Source organism: Pseudopipra pipra, chromosome 2, assembly GCF_036250125.1.
Source record: "Pseudopipra pipra isolate bDixPip1 chromosome 2, bDixPip1.hap1, whole genome shotgun sequence".
Classification (NCBI taxonomy): Eukaryota; Metazoa; Chordata; class Aves; order Passeriformes; family Pipridae; genus Pseudopipra; species Pseudopipra pipra.
The window spans coordinates 31,433,811-31,459,156 of NC_087550.1; the positions used below are offsets into that span (position 1 = coordinate 31,433,811).

General features: G+C 42.3%; 1 protein-coding gene across 2 annotated transcripts in view; it reads right to left on the bottom strand.

The window, feature by feature from the left end:
* Nucleotides 1-25,346, bottom strand: part of NARS2 (asparaginyl-tRNA synthetase 2, mitochondrial) — a 52,515-nt gene that overhangs the window by 23,205 nt on the left and 3,964 nt on the right. For both annotated transcript variants that reach the window (XM_064644882.1, XM_064644883.1), the window contains exons 3-6: nucleotides 25,025-25,145; nucleotides 24,210-24,350; nucleotides 20,112-20,192; nucleotides 11,974-12,074 (exon numbers count right to left, since the gene is read on the bottom strand). In XM_064644882.1, the coding sequence (XP_064500952.1) occupies nucleotides 11,974-12,074; nucleotides 20,112-20,192; nucleotides 24,210-24,350; nucleotides 25,025-25,145 (444 nt within the window). The remainder of the gene's footprint in view (nucleotides 1-11,973; nucleotides 12,075-20,111; nucleotides 20,193-24,209; nucleotides 24,351-25,024; nucleotides 25,146-25,346) is intronic.

The window sequence follows — 25,346 nt, forward strand, 5'->3', positions numbered from 1 at the left end:
AAGTCCTCCAAGTAACACTTAAAACTAAAGTGTGACACTAGCTGGCTAGCAGGAGATCCTGTCCCACAGAGCAACAGTCTGGCTTCAGCAAGAGACACTCTTCTCTGCGGCTGTCCAGGCACAGGCACTGACATTCGGTCACTGTAGGTTACCATGACAGATGACAGTCTCCAGCAATGCAGGCTACTAAGAGTACTTTGAACTGTACTTATTTCCTACTGAACAGCAGCCCAAGCATGATGACTACTTACTTATTTTCCAAGGGGGTTGCCAACTGCATGATACCTAAAAGCAATCAAAAATAAAAATTACCCCTCACATTGCTCCAAGATGTCAACTATGGTCAAATACTTCACAGTCACAGATCAGTTTTGTACTGCAAGAATAAAGCCTCTCTATGCCTGAGACAGAGCTTTTGGGGAGGGGAAGTGCAGAACAATTGTCCCTGTTCCCACAGGAACCAACTTCTGTCTTTTCTCAGCTCTAGGCACCCTGTTGGAATGGATTTTCTCTAACCTGTAAACTGAGAACCACCTATGTTTACAAAATGAACCATTAGCACTGCAACTCTATGGACTATTCCAGAGTGCTCAACAACAGTAAGAGTAAGGGCTTTGTGATAGCCTGTAGAACCTCACATCAGTGGTGTGGGGCTGAGTTTGCCTGCCTGCCCCTTGGAAGAAGGGAAAAAACAAAACTCAGCCCCCCCCCCCCCCCCCCCAATAAACAAACGTGCAGGAAGGGGAGGAATCATTCATTTCCCAGGCTAATTGTAAAGGAAAAAGACAGATACAAGTAACTGTGAGAACTTCACCACAATCCTGGGACCCTGGCAAAGGGAAACCAGCCAGATGACATGCTGGCAAAACGATCAAAGGAGCGCAGTAAATGCAAGTCATCTGGTAACAACAATGTAGCACTGACCAGAGGCCTGGACATAACAGAGGAACACAGCTAAAAATATATAGTCCCTGTTATCAACTCCATGCGTGAACAATTATTTCCATCCAGGCATTTTTATGCTGTTTACTGTGCTCTGCCATTCAAGATACTACGCAAATGCCCGCTACACAAATCCAGCCTTTATTTGTACTTCATCTGCTATAAAAAACATATCTGTGATTTGATACACTGCGGTATCACACTGAGAATGTATAAATATGTTAGAAAAGAGGGATGGGAGCTGACTCCACTCCAATTTCATGGTACTGAGGGCAAAACCAGTAATTTTGTTCTGTGTGCATTCAGCACCTAGCACAATGGAGCCTCAGTCCTATGCTCTACGATGCAAATAATTAATCATTTAACATTCCTAGACCTCTGCAAGACTTCCAGCATTTAAAAATAACTTAAAAATTCTGCCTAGGTCTCCAAAAGTGCCTAGGTCAGTTAGGGTTGTGGGCACCAAAGAGTCTTTAAAAAAAAAAATCAGTAGTGCTAATTCCTCATCTCCAACAAAAGCACGCAGGAAAAGAAAAAAAAGCCTAATAATCTGTTGAGCCTTTTCTCTTAGCCATTACAGCAGAGCAGTAACACTGTCCTTGTATGTGCTACCAAAGAATACAAGAGAAGCTTTGAAAAGAGTCCCTTTGCAGTCAGCTTTACCCAGATCAGAGCTCTGGACAGCAAGCTCAAGTGCATTGATGCAGCTCAGAGGCGCTGCCGGGGTTGACACCAGAAGAAGGCATAGAGCCGCTTAATTAATTGCTCCCTTTCTGTAACTGTATTGCGCTCTGTCCAGTTCTCTGGGAAAATGTGAGAGCTTAATGTGGAGGCCAAGAGAATACCCATGGCACTCCCTCTAACACACTGAAATGTGGCAAAAGCCAGGGCCCGTCCTGCAAAACCCTGAGCTTGCTCATCCCAGCCCAGCAAAGGGCTCAGCCACTTTCCAGCTACAGGCTCACAGGAGTGCCTTTGGACACTGAAGCAGCACCTGGCAGCACTGTTGGAGCACAGCCGTCCTTCACACGGACAGTCACTCGGTGGAGGCTCATTTTTGTATAGACTGCTCTTGTGTTCTCCACCCTATGGACACCCAGGAAGGGAGAAACTTCCCCTTTCCACCTTTATTTCACATGCTACTGAAACAGTTTTCTGAAGTAGCCACCTCTCTCCCTTTGGGAGCTTTCTGCCACGCACAATGAAAGCTCATTTCATTTGAGTTCGTTGACAATTCATTATAGAGGCAGTGATAGAAACCAATAGAGAAGTAATAAGTATCCGTGCCCAAAGCTGCTTCAAATCGTTCTTTTAATTAAACTCCTGCAATGTTTGTAGGCCTCACAGTCTCTGCCTTACTGGCAATTTTTATGCTGCAATGCAAATAGAATTAATTGTGTCGACGGTTCCCAAGCCAGGAATGGATTGTGCTCCTTTTCTGAGCCAGGACTCCACACTGCTACCGAGGTAATAAAGACTTATTTGTGCTGTCGAACCAAGGGGATATAACTCTGAACAAGGCAATTAATCAAGAAGATGCAATCCCTGCACAGTCAGCTTACAGCTCATGCCGAGGTCACAACACCACAGCAGTGACACAGTTGGAGGCAGAAGCTGGTTGCTGTGACTCAGGGCTAAGCACTAAACCACACCAGTACACACAGGGAGCAAAGATGTTTTTCAAAACTTAATCATCACAGTGACTCCTAGAGTAAGCCATAAAAATACATTACCAACATGGCAGGGGGGAACAATTCACTTGGGGTGAGAGTGGTGCCCTTGCTGTTACCCCAAAATACTACGGGTGTCTGCATATACACAAATAATAGTGATTACTCTGACAAGGTCTGCAGTGAAGAGTTAAGCTGAACAGTGACTTGTGCAAAATCCCATCTCTGGCCATGCTAAATGAACACAGCATGTGACCCTTGTATATTCCCCTACACCATGATCCACCAACCTCTCCCGGCCATACACATGCTAAAATCCAGGTTGCAAGAAAATCTAGAAATAATTCTAACCCAAGGACAAAACAACAGATGATGTCAGCGGAGGAGGAAAGAACAGCAAGGTGACCCTAAAGCCAAGGAGTTTAGCTTTGTCAACCCACTGTCCTTTCCCTTAGGAAGGGAAGAAGTTAATAAAGTGAGCCATCTGATTTAATTCCACTCTGTTCCAGCATGACCATATTAATTCTGAGCATGGAGGACCTGCCTCCTCTGCTGAAATAAGCAGATGACTTTGCTCAGCTGCCAGGAGACACTAGTTGGCTGCAGTACTTGACCCAAGCATGACTGGGATTGTTCAGGGATGCTGAAATTTATATGTTGAAAGATGTTCTGGCACACTGTAAAAAACCACACACACACACACAGACAGCCATTCAAACACACCAATCCAATGTCTCCAGGGTCTAGTTTTTGGAGGAGCTGGAAACCCAGAGCTCCTAATGATGCTAGAGAGGTACAGGTGCCCAGCAGTTTGGAGAAGAGGCAGAATATTGTACACAATATCTACCTAGAGCTGAGTAGACTGTGTTAAAATAAACCCCAAACCATCAGAGTTGGACAGAAATACCTGTTTTTTAACCTCAATGGAAAAATAATACTTCCTTTTCTATTGTTTGGTGGTTTGGATTCTGCCCAATGAAAGTGAATTTGTTTCTGCTGAAAAGGTACTGAAAGGGACTGAAAAAGAAGTTTTAAAAACTCCTCATAGGACATGCCATTTCTGTCTGCTGTCTGGGGAAATGCAGGTGAGAAAAGCTGCATTTTGACAAGGCCTTTTGTAGCAGTATGTGAGAATTAGGCCTGGGCAGCAGAGCTGGTGTGCTGAGTGCTAAGGTTTCAACTCATGCTGCGACAAGATGGGACTGTACTTCCTTTTGTAAGCATCCAAAAATAGATACATAAATTAAAAAAATTAAGCTGTCTAAGTTCCCAGACAGAGACTGGGAAGTGCCAACTTCCCCCCCAACCAGTCAGACTGAAGCAATGCAGCAGTTTCCCTCGCTGCAATCTCCAAAGGGCAGGGACCCACAATGCCTGAGAGGCTGCATGTGCACAGCACTCTTCTGCCACACTCCAGGACCACCTCTCCCCTTGCCATAGCCTCTGCACTAGTTCCAGTAGCAAAATACAGAAGATGGGACAAAAATCCTCCCTAGGTAATCCACCTCTGCTTGAAAATGATCCAGGCACACTTGAGTAATTAACAACAACATGACCCATATACCCTAATTATCTGGCAAAGCACCCAGAATTTTGTTTATTAAACCCCAGAGCAGAGCTAGGCACTGGATTGTTAGCCTACAGATGGCAGGAGAATAGGGGAAAATCAAGACAAAGGACATAAGTGTTACTCAGAGACATACAAGTTGTCTGCTCCAGGCTCAAAGACCACATCAGCCTGGGTCCTCCACCCTCTTATGCAACACTGTTTTACTTTATTCTCAGTAGAGTCTTGTTTTGTCCTAGTGTTGATATTATTATTTCTAATTAAAGTCAATAAAATGACTGATTAGCAATGAAAACTCAAGCTGGGTTGATGAAAGCCACCAAAGTAGTTGAACATTTATTCAAATAACCATTTCCTATGCTCCAGCTAACAGAGATATTCTACAAAGAGTTACATAAAATGTTTCAAAGATTTAAATAAAACAGAGAGAAAAGACTTTTTCAAAACTTAATCATCCCTGTGACTCCTACTCTAAGCCATAAAAATACATTACCAACATGGCAGGGGGGGAAACAATTGGGTTAAATCTTTTTCCTTTCAAAGTGGAAAACCCCCATGCTCTCTGAAAACTGCTTTTTAACACCCATGAAGAAGATATTTTCTTTAATTTTTGTTTTTCAGATGAACATGGATTTTATGAACTCTGCAAAAAAGAATCACAACAAGAAAATGCATTGGTGGGTGCATTACTGTACAAAAGGAGTCACAGTTTAGGTCACATTCCAAAGTTTGGGTGTAACTATTTAAAATCTCCAAGGCCTACAATTCTACAGTAACTAAACAAAGTAAGCAACTGCACAAAAAAATTTCTTAAATCTGTATTAAATAAATCTAGCCTTATTCTACCGCAGCACGACGACAGCAAATTGGAGAATTTTAGGGCACGCACTAATAGATTTGTGCATCTATTTTAAGGAAAGCTGTGGGAGCAAATAGGGATGAAGTTGTCTAATTTCACATCTCATCCTAAAGCCACTTCTCAGGGCATAGAGGCTCCCTGAGAAGCAGGAGCTGCAGCCTGGACACAAGGCACGTTCATGCTCTTGTAAGCTATCAAGTTTGCTACAGAGCCAGGAGCCACTGATGGTCAGCTGAGCTCCAGTGAGAGGCCACCCGAAGCTTCTTGCTTGCCTCAGTTACAAAGTAAAACCAGTTTGCAGAAGTAACCATGAATGTGGCTACTACAGCACGAGAACATGCGGGCAGAGGGTTATAACAGCCCTACTGTGACTCACAAAGCCACAGCTTCTTAAGCCCTTGCAGCTCTCGTGGTGGTGTCTGGGCACATGGATGAAGCTGAGCTGCAAGGCCCTACACAAACGTGGATGCTGGGCTCTTCTGACACAGATCCTACAGTACCTACTACTGCTTGGAACAGGGATGACAAGATATTCAGAGAAGGAAAAGGGACTGTGCACTGGATTCAAGACAGAAATATGATGCTTTTGCTTAGCTTCCTTGTAAAAGGAGGACCAAAAATCTTAGCTGATGACATCTTTCACCAGACGAGTATACAACCTGTTCTTCTGTTGCTACCTGCATTTCATTTTTACAGCCAGCAGATAAAACGAAGAACACATAGTCCAAGACTGCTGGGATTGTATTCAGCCCCTCCACATGTGGATCCCAGCACATGGCTGACCTGCAGCTACTGTCAGCACATGCTCACCGTGCTTCTTGCAAGTCAATTACCTGCTTCCCCTCCAAAAAAAAGTGGAGGGGAAAAAAGGACCAACAGCATATCCATGCAGACTATAAAGCTCCAACCAGCCAAGCAACCCTAGACTCACTGTTGTACCTACAAAGTTCATGTATTTGGCCTCCCAGTAATACGAAGTCATTAACAATCACTGCAGCAGTCATGAACCAGACTGAAGCACGCGGTAATTGATTAAAACCAGACATGTCACAGTTGCTTTTTATAGATCCAATTAAGTGTCAGCCTAATTAATGGAAGTTAGTGCGCTAATTATAAGAGTCTGCATTATGAGTCAGACTCAAACAAATGTTGTGCAAGAAATGTCAGAGATTTTTTTCAGACATCCAAGATAAATAATTACACTTATTTTTGTTGCTTCTTAGCAACAGAAATGTTATACAACTGGACATCATTCCTGCAGCTGCATTCAGAAGTGTTTAAAATTGTACAATGTAGAGCAAATATTTGCTTAAAGACAATGCAATCTGTTTCATCATTAGCAAGTCATTTTGGAATCAAATTTTAAAACTGTGTTTGCCAGACTGCTGAAAATGAAGCCTCTTTTATGGAAGGCAGCCTCAAACCCATCTCTTTTGAGCTTTGCAGTGTTTTCTTGAACACCAACCGAAAATGCCAGCACTCTCTCTTTCATTCTCCATCTCCTCCATGCTTTGAAATGCACTAAAGTACTGACGTATTACAAGTGAAATCAGTGGGACTTACGTACCTTTTGCAATCAAAAGAAAATTCACCGAGTTCAGCTCTCCACAAACTCAAGGAGACCCAGCGAAAATGGCCTGAGTGATTGTGATTTTTTTTTAAAGCCTCTCTGCAACCAGCAAAACCAGTTGCAGGACTGCAGAGAATATGTGGATTTGGCAGAACAGCAGCAAAATACATGATGATTTAGAAATCAAGGGAATTTGCTTGAGGAGAGGGGGATTAATTATGTCGCAACTAAACCAAGTTTGATAGCTAGGCATTAACAGGAAGAAATCAGCATGAAAGGCTGAGATTTTATGTTAGTAGAAAAATACAGCTCCTGGGGATGTTGAACTGAAACTGAACTAGAGAGAGAAATCATCAAGGTGGTCTTATGCACGAGATAGGTGGAGATGAAAATGAGAATGAAGCCAAGAAAAAACTTAGAAGGAGAAAATAACTCAGGAGGTCATTGGTCCAGTCTGCTGTTCAAAGCAGGGTCAGCAAGAAGGCCAGACCAAGCTGCTCAAAGCTCCATCTAGCTGTGTCTCTGATGAACAGTACAGAGTTTCTCTCAGCAATCTTTTCCAATGCTTGACAGCTTTCTTCATGATTTTTTTTCCCACCTATATCCACTCAGAACTTCTCATTTCAGTTTATCCCCATTGTCTCTCATCCTCCTGTTGTTCATCATTGCAAAGAGTGGGCTTGTCTTCTTGATAATCTCCTTGCAGGTCCTAACAGGCTGCTATTAGGTTGCCCCTCCCATTTGCAGGGAACTTCAAGAGAACGTGAGATGAACAAGAGAGCAGAAACCTAGTGAAGGCCTTAAAAGGGAAAAGAAACAGAGCTAGGGAGGGCAAGGAACGTGGAGATAACTTATTCTGCAATTTAAGGAGAGGATAGTTTCCAGAGCTTCTAGGAAAAGAAATTTTATTTAAGCTCATGATGCAAAAGGCAGAACAGACAGTGCCTGGGATGAAAAGTTGCACAAGGAAAAAACACTGATGTAAACAGCATAAGCAAGAGGGGCTGAAAGGAGAGGAGCAGGTACAGCTTGTGGGAAGTGCAGATGGGTGAAAGGAGAAACAAAACAAGAACAAAAAGATAACTACAGCCAGTGAGCTGTACTTCTTGACAACAATTGGCTTTGGCTGTCTCCAGTATGCCTCTGAGTCATCTTCAGCTGTCACAGACCCTCCAGTCCAGTTCAGGTCCCCCAAAGGGCCTTTATCCTCACTGGAGGATCGGGGGGGGGCAAAGAAATACCACACAGACTTCACAGCAAACCAATGACATTTAAAACCAGATATCAGGACACACACAATCCTACAGACTTTTACCACACACATTGGTTACTGACTCATTCGCGACTGAGGAGACTAAAGCGGAGGGCTGTATCACTGAATAAAGACTTTTCTGGAGACCTTAAAAAGCCCATAGATTTACAGCAGCTGACAATGATTCAGACACCCTGAGCAGACAACCTAGATGCCGTCACCGCAAAGATGAAGCACAATGAAATGAGAAGTTGTGCCAACTAGGCCGTTCGTGTCACACTGAAAGACAAGATGAACTTCTCTGACCTTGCCTTCAATAACAAGCACAGCAGACAGTCAATAAATGCAGGAACATCTCTCTCCCCACTTTCCTCAAAAAAAAAAAATCCCTCACAAACTATAAATGGCTCGGTGTTCTCTCCTGTGATCAGGAATAACACCCCAAAAAGCCCCACCATGAAATGGAGCCCTGAGCCCTGGACAACATGCAGGCATGGGCACTCACCCTGTAGTCTGCAAGGACATGGAAAATGTGATTCCAGACACCTTTGGTCAGTCTTTTCCATATCTCCCCTTCCCAGTCTTTTCCAACCGCAGCTTGGAGGTTGCTCATGAGCTCTGTAAATCGAAAAGCTAACCTCGAAGAGACATGACTGCCTACTTGACCTTCTGTTCCCTACTACATACAGCCCCCATGGACAAATTCCTAGTTGCCTCTCATACCCGCTCCACCTCTGATTTCTAACAGACTTCTGCAAGATCTGTCTCTGTGCTCCCAATGTCCTCCAAAAAGTCACAAAAGGATTTGGGTCAAGACTGGATGGGGAAGGCTCTCCCCAGCATTTTCATCTTGGTCTCCTCCCACAAATCCTCAGGGACCAGGTGATCTTGAGAGCCTTAAGACTGCAACAAGTCAACATTTTATTTAAGACAAAAGGAATTTTTGAAGAATAGATCCTTCTCTGGGCATGACGAATTTAACCTGGCTAAAGCAAAGGGTGAATTTCAAGGAATCAAATCCAAAACAGATAAATCTTTACTGTTTTGCCTGCTTTGTTTATTGGGAAGATCAGAATATTTCTGTTTTGGGGGAGAAGACTCCCACATTTTACTACTATGAAAGCATCATCACACCTTCATTTGCCAAGCAGCTCTGGTTACTATCATGCATTTACATTCTTTAACCACATAGGAGTCCCATTCACAGAGTAAAACCCAACCAGAGATAAAACCTTCACAGCATCCTGAGGGTTTCACAGCATCTCGCCCCTCTACTCTGCCCTCGTGAGACCTCACCTGCATCCACTTCTGGGCCCCCCCAACATAAGAGGACATAGATCTGTTGCAGTGAGTCCAAAGTAAGCCACAAAGATTCTCAGAGGGCTGGAGCACCTCTGCAATGGACACAGGCTGAGAGAGTTGGGGTTCTTCAGCCTGAGAAGAAAAGGTTCTGGGGAGAACTCAGAGCCCCTTCCAGTACCTAAAGGGGCTAAAAGATAGCTGGAGAGGGACTTTTGACAAGAGCATGAAGTGATGGAACAAGGAGGAATGGCTTTAAACTGAAAGAGGGTAGGTTTAAATTAGATATTGGGAAGAAATTCTTTACTGTGAGGGTGGTGAGGCACTGTAACAGGTTGCCCAGAAAAGTTGTTGATTCCCCATCCCTGGAAGTGTTCAAGGCCAGATTGGATGGGGCTTTGAGAAACCTGAACTAGTGAAAGTATCCCTGCCCATGGCAGAGGAGTTGGAACTGGATGATCTTTAAGGTCCCTTCCAACCCAAACCATTCTAGAATTCTGTGCTCTAGAGGGTCTCACAGCATCTAGAGAGTTAATGATGTATTCACTATGGTGCTTTTGCATCTAGAAGAGCTTCATCTATTTTTGAAGACTGAAGGGATTTAATATCACTTGAGCTGCAGGCCTCAAACACTCAGTGTACTTAAATAAAAACTAAAATAAAAGGAGCAGGTTCCCACAACAGTGATGTCCCATTATGAATAAAGATAGCTTATCTAAATTTAGATGGCCCTGGACCCATTTAAAATGCCCATAAGAACAACACACTACTGTAAAATAGGAACATGAAGTACTGCATACTGAAGAGCATTGATTTTTTATTTATCCATCCTTAGAGAACAAGGTGCATCTGAGTGATAGCAGTGGAAAAAATATTTACCACACAGGTCTTTCATCTGCCCAGTTCAGCTTTCTGCTCCATCCCAGAGCAGGCTGTGTACTATTTAAAGGGAACAGAGAGCGAGATTGTATTTCAAGTTAATCATTAGAATCTATATTCTTTCTTTGGACTTATTTGATTTGTGGAATTACATCTTTCAATATAGGTCACAGCGCAGGACAGTCAATTAAGTCTAACAGATACAAATGCACATCATCCCATCTTCTTCCAGGGACACAAAAACTCCACCCCCCCTTACAGTTAAATAAATCTCTTCATTATTAACTTTCCCCAGCTAATGTCTGAGATGACACATAAGTCGTTGGCTGCCAAGTGACCCGTGCTTTTGTCACAGCAGACAGACCACAGGAAAAATCCTGTCCTTTGAGAACCTTTAGGTTGAGTATTCAGCATATCACAGACACTGAGGTGGTCTGAGAAGAGACAGCGTCTCTCAGAAAGAACAAGCTGAGTAGAGAAGAGCTTTCTGAAGAAGTTCATACGTTTTGATTTATAAGCAAAACTTGCCCTTTGAGCAATTTCACTTCAGCTATTTACCAGCAGCCAATTAAACTGTGCAACAGTGACTAGATAATAAACCCCATTAGTTCTCAACACTGGATACGAGGCAAGAACAGCAAATACTAAGACTATTAGAAATACAGAACATCCATGTGAAAAGGCAGATCTCTCAAGGTCACATTTTCTAAAGCTAGGATTTTATCCCTCCCACCTTCAGATTTCCACTGGACAGTAACAAATCACTTCAAAAGTGATTCTGAAGTAACTATAAGTGCATGAGGAACCCCCTTGGCACGTGGCAAACAACTGCAGTGCTACCTGACTGAGATCTGATCTCTGATAGGCTTTATCAGCCACTCAGCTGGTAAGCAGTGATTTGGCTGAAGTATCATGTCTGAGGAGAACCCGCACTGCAAGTGCTCAGAAAAATGTGCCTTCATATAAGGGACTGTGCTGATTTCACTCCCACTGTTCAATGTACTCATGTAGTTAATTTATTGGGAAAATGCAGTGTAGAGGAAGACCAACCCTCTTAATCAAAGGGAACTGTCTCTCTGACAGACTGACACTTTCACCCTTAACAATCTTAGTGAAACATTAAAAGCTTAAGGGTAATTTATTAATCAAAGTCAGTATTAGTTATTTTACTGTGATCACTTTAGTAGCTAGAATGAAAAAAAATTAGATTTAAGGAATGAGTTTTTTTACGATGAAGGTGGTGAAGCACTGGAACAGGTTACCCAGAGAGGAGGTACATGCCATGTCTGGAAACATTCAAGGGCAGGTTGGATGGAGCTTTGAGCAACCTGATCAAGTTGAAGACAACCCCGCTCATTGCAGGGGGCTTGGAACAGACGATCTTTAAAGGTCCCTTCCAAGCCAAACTGTTCTCATTTTATTTTATGATAAAGTATCAAGAGTGAAAACCATGACACAAAAGAAATGACAATAGAAGGAAGAAACACAACAGAAAGACTGAAGAAGATATAAATAGGAAGCTTGGGGGGGGGGAAAACAGGAGAAAACAGAAAAGGATGTTATAGCTAAAATGAAAAAGATTTTCTTGCTGAGACATGCCAGACATAAGCAATAACAAAAAGACCCTTAAGGTGTCTAGCAGTGACTAGCAATAATCCTACACTCATTCCCATGAAGATTACATCTCCATCCAATGTTCCCAAAGCATGGCAAGCAGAAAGAGACTCCTAGTATTTAAAAATGGTTCATAGCTCAGAATTAAAAAGCCATTTAATTTTCCCCTGCCTGGGCTGGCCTCTCACACCATCATTCAGCCACTGTCACTCAATTCATTTCTGGCACATACATGACAGATATCTAATGGATAGCAACAGGGCAAAACCACCAACTGGGAAAATCCCAGAGATCAAGACAAAAACTTGTCATTTTGCTCACCCTGCCATCACTTCCAAATGGAGCTGGCCAGAAACCGTCAGGAAGGCAGGCACATTGAAGAAATGGGTCTTTTCCGCAGATTCTCTTACCTCACTTGATGCCTGTAAGCCAAAAAATGAGCAAGAAGTCAAACTATTAGTGTTCAAATGAAAAGCTCAGCTCCCAGCTTATTTTCCCTTTTTTTTCAAAGCATTGATTTTCACTTTCCTACCAAGGTTAACAGGGAGGAGGAAGGGAAGAATATCATTTGGAGTTTGAAGCTTCATAGAGCATTGCCTTCAAAATTCAATTACAAGCCTGATGAAAAAGCGAAGAAGTGTTTTCTGTGTCAGTCACACTGACTTTTAGCAAAAACTTTTAAAATCAGTGTTACTTTCTTTTCATGGGCAAATGAATTTGTTTCCATTGGAAAAAGACAAACACTAATAAAAAAAAATGGAATGCAATATCCTCTTAGGACTTGTTATTCAGTCTTCAAAAAAAAATCAGAACTAAAACAATACAGAGTTGGAAACATCATAGCTTACACATTATAGAGGCGCTGAAAAATAAACTGTTTCATTGTAGCTTTTGAATATTTTTTCAGGTCATCAGATATTTAAAGCATAAAAATCTACAGATAATGGAAAATTTAGCAAGTTTAGTGTTTCATTATGAAAAACTCCCCAAAAAAAGAGTCCCATTTAAGTAAAAGTATTTTGTTCTTTAATTTACAGACACAAAATTAAAATTAGAAGATCTCAGTGTCGAGCAATTTACATGTCACTTGCACAAAAGGGCTGTGCTTCACCATTTCCCTGGCATAAGACAGCAAGGAGGTCTCATGGCAAGGAAAGTCACAGCTTCAGGGCTGTGTTAACACTGCCAGCAGGTCAAGGAGGGGTTCCCTCCCCTCTGCACAGCATTGGTGACTTAGTGAGATCACTGGGTAAAGCCTTTGTTTCCCCTGTACAAGACATGGACATACTGGAGTGATATGTCCAGCAAAGGACACAAAAATGATTAATGGACTGGAGCATCTTTCATATTAGGAGAGGCTGAGAAAGCTGGGACTGTCCAGCATGGAGAAGAGAAGGCTCAATTTATATATTTGTATAAATACTTACAGAAGGGAATGTACCAGACTCGTCTCAGCTGTCCTCACTGAGAGGACAAGAGGCAATGGGCACAGATTTTAAAAAAGACACACAAAAATTAATCTGAAATCAAGAATAACCTTTTTTATTTATTGAGGGTGATCAAGCACTAGAACAGGTTGCCCGGAGAGGCTGTGAAGTCTCCATCTGGGGAGATATAAAAAACTCAGTAGCACAGTGTCCTAGGCATCTTGCTCCAGCTGACCCTGTTTGAGCACAGTGAGATGGATTAGATGATCTCTAGAGGTCACAATTCTGTGACTTTCAAAGAAATATGAAGATAAATGAGATTTTGTTTCAACATCTATATTTCAATGTCATCCCTACGCTTTGGAGTAGCCAAAGGTTCAGGACAAAAACAGAACGGAACTTCAAAGCTAATCTGGGGTTTGGCTGATCTACATTTACTTCCAAACAAAGACTTTCTTCTGAAATAAGTTTGAAATACCCACTTTTTAAAGTGTAGTTCCTAGGAGTTATGCTAGCTCAGCTAAGTATGTCACTGCCTCCAGCCACCCCACTCCCCACCTTGCTCTGTCACAGGGAGGTGCTTGGGCTCAGACTTGTTTGCCAGCCTTTGATATTCTACAACCTGTCATTTTTCTCAATGAGTTGGAAGGTGTTGCTTTTGTTCTCAAAAAGCTCTGCTGCTCATTGCAAAGATAAAACAGTGACTGCCAAAGACCTCAGATCACAAGGCAGTTTTATCTCTTCACAGCATCACACTAAAGAAATGAGCGAGCTTGCCTTGTTCCACAGAGATCAATGAAGATATGACAATCTGTGGTTGTAACCCCAGGACTGCTTCCTTTGTTTCAGAGGCTTTTGCAGTTCTAAAAAAAACCAAACACCAACCCCAAGGATGCAGAAGCAGGCCCCTATTGTTTTCATCAAATAAACCCAGAGTATTTGCTCAAAAACAATAAGGATATTAATAAACATACAAACATCCGCATACTGCAGCCCCAGAACCACGGTCAGAAGACTAAAGAGAACAGTCATGTACCACTCCAGTTTCTCTTACTGCAAGCTTAGTTCAGCTATATGCCTTGTTTCATCAGTGAAAAATCCTACCTAATACTGTAGGATGCAACTTCTAAACACCGAGAGACTGGAAGCATGCAAAGAACAGAAGAAAGCAGCCATGAAATCTCAATGCTTCCTCCCAAATCCACAATCTGGATACAACTGTCTCCAGAAGCTGGGGCTTGGTTTATTTATAACGACTCTGTGTCATTTTTCATTCTCCAAATCAGATGTAATCTCAGAGAGACACAGAGAAAATAGGCACACAGTAAGTGACAGGAGAAGGAATGAAACAGTCTACAGGTCAACTGGACTTCTGAAAACCTGCAGCCAGTTTTAGAGGCCACTGAGAGATCCCACGATGCATGTCTGCATTGTGAGCAGCACCTGGATGGCTCCTGACAGAAGGTGAAGAGTGAATACAGCAATATTTAGATAAAATTTTACTCCCCCATCACCATTCGATCACCTCGCCTCTCCAGAGCTGCCCACTTTCTCTCCCTCCTTTTGAGACACAATACTCAATACTCAGTGTTGTGAGCTGCAAAAGTCAATCCACTTGCTATCCAGGAAAAATTAAATGCCTCTCTTTTTGTTCAGAAGGGACTTCTTCAGCAAGGGGATACTCCATAATTAGCAGTTGTATGTTTCACGTGTACAAATATCAACTAATTCACTGGAGGTGGTTCCTCCACTTTACACATTCAAGCACAGGCCAATGTTTTCAAGTGCAAGTGCCTCAGATTCATGCTCAGCCTTTTAGATCAAGATGGCTTCTTTATTATATACAACCACAGCCACTGGAACAAGACAAATAATAAATAGTAGGTGACACTATGCCTTCACTGCTAACACTGGCTTTCATGTCCATTACTAGCAAAATAAAACAACTTTTGTGGTGCCTTTATTTCAACTAGATGGACTCTTCTCCCTCTTCCTAACCCCAAAATACTGACTTGATAACAGATTAGGAGGGGAATTATGGGTATGCTTTTAAGATCTCTCCATTCCCTAGTCAAAAACTACCCAAATTACAATGGGGAAAGAGGGAGGGGGAATTCTTGTATGAAACACCTTGGTGTCTCAGAATAAATGCACTACAAGCATATTAGTATTTGACGTCAACTTCAAAGGCTTTTTATTCTCATTCTAAATACAAGAACAACTGGATTTAGTACCTGTTTTGTTCTCCATCTCCTCAAATGTCTAATGATATAATTTAAAATTATTCCCTTTGATGTCAGTCTTGTATTAACTTCTACTTGAGGCAATTAGCTTCAGGAGAGTACAAACGGTTTGATTCTGTCTTTCACTCTGTGCAAGTCAAATGCATAAAGGGATCAAATGCATAAAGAGAAGACTCTAAAAGCTCAGAGAAATCACTGCTGTAGCTCTAGTCCAGGCCTACACCACCACGCTGCTGAAGCTTTACAGCACCACATCTTTAATCCAGATTTGCCCTCTGTGACACTCCATTATAAACATGATTGGATTTCCCTTTTTAGACAACCTCTAACCCTTAGACAATTCCTAACTTCCAAGAAGTCCTCCTTACAATTCTAGTCCTAATGCTGATCAGCTGGACTTGCACTGAGCAATAGCAGCTAGTTTTGCTGAGACAGAACCAGCCTGAGACAGAATTCCCTCTGGAATTACAAGCAGAGAGTTAACCAGATAGAAACGAGCAAAAAACGGGAAAGCTAGAAAATGAAAAAGCAAGCCCCCCCTCAGCTCAGTTCCAGGTTACCCTGATCCCTGCTGAGCACAGTCTCTGAAGCCCCAGTCTCCCAGGGACTGGCTGTCTCACAGACTGTGACACATTTCTAAAAGGGAAAACACCTCACAGACACCAGTAGTGTTGCATTTAACTGTGATTCTCCCCAGCAGATGCCAGCCTTCTTTGGTGCTGACCAGGCTATCTTTTAGTAGTACCAATGGGATGGTAGGAATAAGTTTCTGCATCTTCAGCAGCAGGCAAACATTTCCAGTGCCACAGTGGGCACAGCCATGACCTTGAACCTTCAGGAATCTAGAAACTTTGACACTCGCTCCTGTGAAAAAAAAAAACCTCAAAGCTAAACATCATACAATCTCCAGATGCATTTTAAAGAACTATACCTGGATGGTGCTTCAGGTTTACAGTTAAGTATCCTTTCAGATAACAAAATGGCCTGATCCAGACTCCGGGTTCAGTCAAGGTGCAATCATCCAGTTCAGACTTAACCAGGTGCAATCAGGTATGCGCGGGAAGAGACAAGCCTCATACAGAGCATATATTACCTCTGCTGAAGCCAAAAGGTAGAGTGAAGCACTCCTTACACGTAGAGCAAGGTCCCCAGGAAGGAATAAGGCCACAGGCAACAAAACCCACATGTGAGATCTACTTTAAAGAGCCGTGAATGCCAACACAGCTCTTGTGCTTTGTAAAGCACCGCATGCTGGTTCTCTTAAAAGGCTGAAGCTGGGCAACAGGGAAAGTGGCTGTCAAGACCCTCATCATACCAGCTGGAGTGTCCTGGGCCAGACAGACTCTTACAGAGCATAGAGAAGCCTCCAACTTCTCCCCAGCAGCTGAGGATGGCCATACAAAGAAAATTTTCCAATGAGCAAAGTGGAAAGGAGAGAGCAAGAGATCCAGAAAGCCTTAAACACTGTAGACAGAGTGGGAGGGAAAAGACATGCAGCTGGGTCACAAGGACAAAAGAAAGGCAGATTTCCCCAGACACAGCCCCAGAAGGGGACTAGGTAAAGTTTCTTGCAACATACAAAGCTGCTAAGAATTTCAGACTTTGGAAGGAAAAAAAAAAAGGATAAAAGCAAGAAAAGAATCTGTGCTGAGGTGCTGAAACTGCTGGTACAGAGAAATTATTCTCAGATTAAATTAAAATAAAATAAGGGCTGTCTCACCCTACTGATCTGTGTTTTCCCTACTTCAAGAATTACCTTGTCCTGCTTTGGATTATACTAAAACCCAGCTTTCAATATTCAAAGCTCTCCTAGCATTTTCAATAAACTTACTTTAAAGAAGGCAGAACAAACAAGATGCTTCCTCCCCTACAGGCTTTCACCAAAGGCAGACATTGTCAACAGTGCAGAAATCCACAAGCTGGTGCTGCTGATGTTCTCCATGTGGGTTAGGGTCTGCCTAGCTGTTTTCACACTCCTAACAGTTTCTCCTCAAACACATTTTTCATGTGTAGAAACTCTCAGCTGCAGAAGATTTCTCTGCAGTTGTTATCATCTTGGGATATATTTGTTTTTCTAAAATGTCCTCTGCTTACTGTCCTCTTTTCACCATTATGGTACTTCATTTTAAAAATATTTAGTTGAACTGATTTGCCAAGTAGAGAGGGAATGGATTCCATCCCCCTCCCAAGTCTTAGTATGAGAACCTCCCAGCCAAAGCTACAGACTGATCAGCATACCCAAAACCAAACAAAGATAATGAGGAAGCTGAACATATAAACAAACACAAATCCTACAGGATTAAGAGGTCCAGAAATCAAAGACCATATTTCAAAAAGCCTTTTCTTTCTAGCTCAAGATACATTTTTCCCCATCTCTTCAAGTCACATGTAAAAACACATTCCTACTCTCTTCACTTTCCTTCATTTCCAAAGAATGCACAGGCCTGAGCAACCATCAGACATTAGTCAGAGGACTAAGATTGTGCCAATCAGAGAAGACAGCTATTCGAATGCAATGGTTCACAGCAGGTATAAAAGAAGTCTCTACTTGGGTCCTAAAGGCTACTCAACTAAAGTTTTCAACTTATTCCACCTGCAGCAGGTCAGCTAAACTGATCAAATCATCAGTTTTATACACTGCCCCAAGGAGCTAAAAAAAAAACAACCTCAAAAGGCAGAAAAAAACCCAACCCCGAGCAGGTGTATTGTAACTACTACAGATTCAGGAGCAAAAGGACACCAATTTATGTTCTGGTCACAACTAGAAGATAGGCCTTAAAACTTAAGGAACGGGATTTAAATATTTTTTGAATTGAAGAATCTAATTTGCAGGTTGATTCCCATCACCATCATTTTTATTTTCTGCTCAAATATGAGGAACAGGAATTTAATTTCTCCCTTTGCCTGTGCAAGCAGTGAATTAAAGGCTAGTTTAAAAAGTGACCAAATACAGCAGACAGTTGGTTAAAAGCATATAAAGATTCTGGGCTTTGCTGCAAATACCACACCCTTATTATTATGTCTGACACCCTTCTGTCAACCCTTTCTTTGTGTCTGACAGCCTCACATGTATGGTCCAATCTTAATCTTCCCCATGTTTTCTCTGTCAAAAAACAGTGTCACTGCTCCAGTGGAGTGAAGTAGTCCCAGCAGGACAGGAGGTGGTCTTGGATCTCCACTAGCCAAGACCAATTCTGCACAGGGCTGGGCAGAAACAAAACTGAGTCCTAAATCAGGACAGACAATGAAGCGGTACCCAAAGAAGAAACAGGAAATCAGGGAGAATTTCCCTCTTCCCAGCAGCAAGTGGGTTTCTGAAGCTCTTCCTTTGTGGCACAAGCCATTTAATGGGATCTGACTTGGCACTTGTTCCACACCTTTCAAGTACAGCTGTAGCTACATTACTGCAAGTATTATTTGCACCTCAGCAATACCACTGGAGAGAGAGCAAAATATTTGCCTTGAACCATGCATTTAGATAAGATCGAGTTTATACAAGTTTCAGACTTACAATTTAGCACCTCATTCAACATTTGCATCAGGGCTTCTGTTACTACCAGCCACCTACACTGTAGTCCTGCATCCTCTACAGCTTTCAAGTGGATACAATTTGTACCAAAGACATAATACACGGTACAGCTGCAAACTGCATAATGTTTTCATCATCAAGTGTCACTTGTTTTCACATCTCAATTTGCATGCAACAGCCTGGAATGAACCTTTGGTAGCATCAAGGGATCTCAATTAAAGAGGAACAATTTAGTTTAGCTAATCAGCTCTATTGTCCCAGCAAGCAAAAAGCTGAGCCACATGTACCGGTCTGGAAGGGAATCACCAGTAGCACAGGTTAGACCTTAAGATCCTGAAGAACCAGTAGACAGAAGCTTTTTGTCATGAGGCTGTGCAGAGAGTGGAAGACAGGATCCCACAGCAAGCAACTGCTACCTCAACAATTTTTCTTTTGCTTACAGATGATTCACCAGCAAAGTTGGAGCCAATAAGCACAAGTGGCAATGGATGCCATTGTTTGAGACTGAGTGAATTTCAAATATAGAAGTATAAAAGGCAGATGGAATTCCTTATGATTCATGGATGTGGGGGGTTAGGAATCATGAGAAATCTGTGGGGAAGATCTTAGTGGTTATGGCTGTGTTTCAGTTTCATCAGTTTCTGATCCATAATGTGGCATGCTTCATATAATGATAGATTGCAAATACTTTGGTGGATGGGGCAGCTTGACAACACTGAGAGAGAATTCTGACATGGAACAGGAGTAGCTTGTAGGGAGGAACCTGTATATACACAGGTGAAAAGGAGTTTTAGGTATTGCTGACTTTTTTTTAAGGATTATCTCATGGTGGATTATATTCTTTGTTCCAAAGCTAAGAAGTATTTGACTGTAGTATGTCTGTCCTGAGTGACCCATTCCATTTCTTGGGCTCTTATGAGCACATGATTCTGTTTACTAATTTGTCCCACCTCCCTGTGTTGTTCTTTGTAAACTTTTTCACAGCACCAGGGATAGAAAAACCTCATCAGTAGAAAAGGTACTGATTAAGGCACAAAACAGCAATGAAATAAAAAAAGCATCTGTTTAACTCTGTCTAAATTATCAGTTGAAGCTAAGGATTGCTATATTAAAAAAATAATCACAGAAGTACATGAAAGGAAAGGATTTGTAAAGATAAACATTACCTCTAACCTTCAATAACTCAAGAATTGATTTGCAACCAAAAAAAACCAAACAAAAAACCAAAAAAAACCACAAACTTTATGCAACCCAACTTACCTCAATTTGAAAGAGTTCCCCAGCACCTTCACAGTCATTGGATGTAATTATGGGAGTATGAATATGCACATAGCCATTATCCTGGAAGAGACAGAACACTAAAGTTAACTAGCTAAAGATATCAAAGTGTCGAGGACCAAGACTCAGAATGGGAACGATTTTAGAAGTGGAAAAATACGTACAGAGATTGAAAGGACTATATGATTTAGACTTTACAGTTATTATGTATATACACATTGTATGTTTCCCCAGAATTCCTATCTCCCAGGCACATCCAGGCTTGTTCACTTCCCTGCTTCCCTGCTGATTGGCCGGAGAAGCTGCAGAGAGGAGACAGCCCCCATTCGCCCTTTCCTTCCCAGGTTCCTCCTGCGCTCCTCCCCCTTTTGCCTGTGTCCCTATCCTGGTTTGTCCCCCCACTTGTCTGTCTCATGCTCTGCCCCATGTTCTGGCCCTTTCCCCTCCTGAGCTGATAAAAAATCGTGTGCACGCTTCAATAAAGCATTCTACCTGCACCCTACCTTGGCTCCTGAACCCGTGCTGTGCCACGGCCCCATCCCTCCTTTCGGACCGCAGCATCAAACGTCAACCTCAAGGATGACATCAGCCAGCACACATCATAACTTAGCTATTAGCCCCCAACCAGGACAATACATGTAGTCTTTGAGGCAGCTTCTGCCTTACATGGACAGATGACTAACTAAATGCTAGCGTGATTTTCAAATCAATGTTTACTACCTGTGCATTTTCCTCCAGGTTCCATAACCAAACGAGAGCTGTGTCATTACTATGGTTCTTTTGCAATAGCCCATCTCCACACCATTCCCCCTTCTTATCACCTCCCCCAGCATTTTTATATTTTTGGGCAGTTTCAATCAAATTCGCCCCTATGCCATCAACACTTGGTTTCTTCCAGCTTTTTGGAAGATAGTGGTTAGGCAGAAGACACTCCACTAAGAGAAGTGATCAAGTGTGTTGGATGACAAAAATTAAACACTGGGTGGGAGAGACACCTTAAAAACACCCAACCACCATTGAAATGTCAGTCCCACCCTGCATCTGAGATACTGAAGTCAAACTAATTTTAAGAGACAGAGTATACCCTGGCTTGGTTATGTTCTAGGTACCTACAGAATTATACATTCACGTTCATAGATACAGCAGAGGCCTCCGAAGCCAGAAAGGCTGAACAAAGAAGGAGCTCCTATTCTCTAGATTTCTCTGCAGTGCGGCCACAGGCTTTGAAAACAGCTGCAACCCAATATTCAGTGGATAGATATATCAAGCAGACATCAGACAAGCACATGCACCACGTGCATTTTGCATAGAGGCAAAACTAGGAACTGAACTCTATTAACCATCACCTTTCTAACTTAGTCTTACCATGGAAGTCACTGATGGAATACTGAAATCATACCTATCTGTGTCCAAGCAAAAAGAACTTGGAACTATCTAATTTCAGCTCTGAACAAAGGATTTGTTTTCTCTTGCATCGCTGCAATATCTAGCACAAAGGGAACCCCTTTAATATCAGGGTGTGCCAACATTACCATGATACAGGCAATGATGTAACAGAACCCACTGTCTATTTACACAAAATACTCATAAAAATAGTTAAGAAAACAAATGTTTCTAAAAGCTTATCTTCACAGTTTTAACGGAATAATACAAATCAACCAGTCACATGAGAGGTCCTGGTCCTTATCACCAGCTAGTTAAAAGGCTGGGAAGACTGGAGCAGTATTTTCTGCCCACTCTGAGAATCAAACTACAATTAATTTGGACCAAAGAGTTCGTACGGACATGCAATGCATTTTGTGGAAGTACAATAACCAAGTAGGAGCAAAGTCCCTGCAGTCACTTCTAGGCTACTTTGTTTACAGGTGCTATGACTTTGGCTTGCCAAGTGCCTGGCAGGAGCACCTCACTGAGATACAGTTACTGCACAGAAGGAAGTTTTGGGGCCAGAACTACTTGTTTTACTTGGAGAAGGTCTACCAAGGTCCAGTCTACCAATACAAAATCCAGGTCTCTGACAGTTCCCTGCATATTCAGAGACCTGCTGGTCACGTGGCCTCCCGACTCTACATGAGATTTTGGAAAATTCCCTAAATTCCTCATACAGTGGTAGCAGTTGCTGTAAAGAAGCACATTTCACACAGAAGACCCCCTACATGCCTTGGAAAGGAATACAAACCGCACAGATCTGAGAGAATCACATTTGGACAGTTCCCCTTACAAAAGCTTCTAAAATACCTCAGGCCACATTATTGGCTCCAACAAACCTGGAAGTTAATGTGCAAAGTGGAAGTTGCCATTCACATTGCAACTTTCTTACTGTGCCTAGGAACAGCTTTCCTGTGCCACACGGACCACAGTATTCAGAAGATTTAAAGATGACATTTTAGCTTTCAACATCCAAACCAAAGGCACCTGACACTAGACATTCATTTCTGGAAATGAATAGGCTGAAAAAAAAAAAGAAGTTTTTAAAGTTAGAGAGAGTTTTGAGTGTGTATTCAAAACGGTCCACTTATTTTCTTCCACCATTAAGCTCCTTACAGCTTTGCAAAGTGAAAATACTCCAATTGTACTTTCTAGCTATGGTATATTCTGGTATTGACAGGTTGGAAATTGCAATATTCTTGGGATGATGCAGGTGACAATTTTAGAAGACTTCCTTCCATTCCTTCTACCAGAAGTGAAGCAAACACGAACATTTCTGGTGCTAGGAGAGTTCTGACATAAGCATTTGCAAAATATCCAGTCTGGGACCAAATATTCCTTATCCTTTCAGAAATAATTTTAATGAAGCTGCCACTGATAAACTGATGATAATTTTTGATTCTAATTTTTAAAACAGGTCTGCTCTTGAGCATTTTAAACAGGAAGGTATGCCAGAGCCTGAGCAGGAGTTGATTTGGAAAAACAAAGCTCGAGTAAGAAGTTTTCTGTACCTCAGCTGCCTTCTGTGTCCAGGTTTGGAAGTACAAACCGTTGTAGGCATTGCCATCTAGTGGCTCGACACTAGCATAGACTGATTCCCAAGAGTTGGCTTCTGCCTTAGCAGCAGGCACAATCCTGAAACTAGCAGCTTTACCTGACATGAGACTTCTATTAGGCTTTTAAAAAAATCAAACCAAACCAAACCCCACAAAAGTCGTCCAAATACCATGCCATTCCAAACAGATAACTCCTAGAGCAAGCAAGCCTTCTTTGCCACTGCAGGTGACAAAGACCAGCACACTTGGGACCAGAAATTCAATTTCAACAATTCTACCCTGTTCCTTGGGCCACACTAATTACTACTTGTGAATTTTGTAACCAGAATGCTCTGAATATGATTCTCCTCAAACTAAAGACAGCTTACCTAAACTAAAATGTTTATTTAAATGAACAATTAATGTTTATTTCAATGAATGGCTCAGGTGTGCTAGAGGACTTGCTACCTTTATTTACTCACACAAGGAATCACATGGTCTCTGTTGTGACATCTGGCATCAGAGTTAATTCACTGCCTGCCCTGTCTGCACAAAGCCTGTACCATGCCCTCAGTTTAAGGGTGACACATTCAGAAAACTCGCATGGCTCCCACTCATCAGTTTGAAATGCATAAAACAGGAGTCTCCTAATCTCAGCTAACAGCACTCACACAGACTTGTATTGCAGAAATAGAAAGAACTGAGAATAAAAAAAAGCTCTGAGTCAGTTTGTCTGTGTTCCCTTATCACAGATTTTTCCATGTGGAAGGAGGCTTCTGTCCAAGGACCGTAAGGTCTCCGCTGAAGATGGGTTAAACAACTCCATATCATCTTGTGTTCCACAGACCACACAACTGCAGGCAATTACACTGTAACTTAGAAAAACGGATAAAATAACAGGAAATGGGCGAAAAGACACTGACAAGGTCACAGATGTACTAACCTGATCATAAGCAACAACCAAGGCCCAGCCAGGTTCAGGCCTGGAAAGAAAACCGCCATGTCCAAAATCCATACCCTGTAGTCAAGATGTCATGCTCCTTCCCTCCTAACCTGCACCTGTGAAGCCAACCTGGGGGAGCATTTTACACAGAAGGCTCAGTACAGAAGGGACTACCTGGAAGAAGGAGTGGATGGCTGCAGTGGCTTCACTGCGGATTCTCAAGAGGGAGCCCAGTGTGTTGTTCCTGCATCGCAGGTGAGGGAACTGTCGGACGTACTCCAGCGGGTGCCTCTCCTTCATTTTCAGGGGAAACGACTGAAAACAACAAGGAAACAAAAATAAGAGGATAAGAACTTGGGAGTCAATACAGTTTTATTGCTATTCAGGGAATGGCATCTCTGCCTACTAAAACTCAATCATCATTACAGAGCAGAGAAGAACTTGATGCTTTTGCCTACCTTTTCTGATTATTTTATGGATTTTATAATGCTTACGGCAGAGCAAGAGCCATGAACACAAGAGAAGGTACGAGCACTCTGAAATGTTCCACTTTTGGATGTTGAGCCCCTCTGAAACCCAGCTGTTCATCTCACTGCTGCAACAGCAACCTGTGCCTGTGGCAGATGCAGTTCTTCCACCTGCACAACCTGGAGCATCTTGCCAGTCCCACCGTTTCTCCAATTCATATCCTGGCCAGACTTACCAGGTACACCACCTGGTACAGGTAAGTGCTTCAGGGTGGGACAAATGCAAACTCTTAGGTGCCAGCATGTGCACCCATTTCCACAAACAACTGTGCCCCAGAGAAGAGTTCTCATGGTGGTCCCATGTTCCTCCTTTGATGTACTCTATAGACACCACTGACAAATCAAAGCCTGCAGGATGACTCAGACTTACAGAAAATACAGTTTGAAGCATGCTTTACTGGATGCTTGGACCTTTAAAAATTTATTTCCAGCAGTCCTACCACTTCTGCTGCAGCAACATACCCAAATATCACAAGGTCCCACCACACAGATGGTTTCGGCTTGCAGCTCCATGTTTTGCTTCCTATGAGGACTTTTGACCAGTTTCCCTTGCACTTCCACTGCACTTCCAAAAGTCAGATCTCTAAGAAATGGAGAGAAAACAACAGCTTAACTAAGTGCTGATAGAAAGTCAACTACATTCAGGAGAGAGATTCCTGTTAATTTAGCTGGATCACTTGAGATCACAAGGGATGCTGTAGCCATACAGCTTACCTGATGAAATGAAAAATTATTAAATGCATAGCTGGGAATGTGAATAGATTCACAACAATATAAAACAATT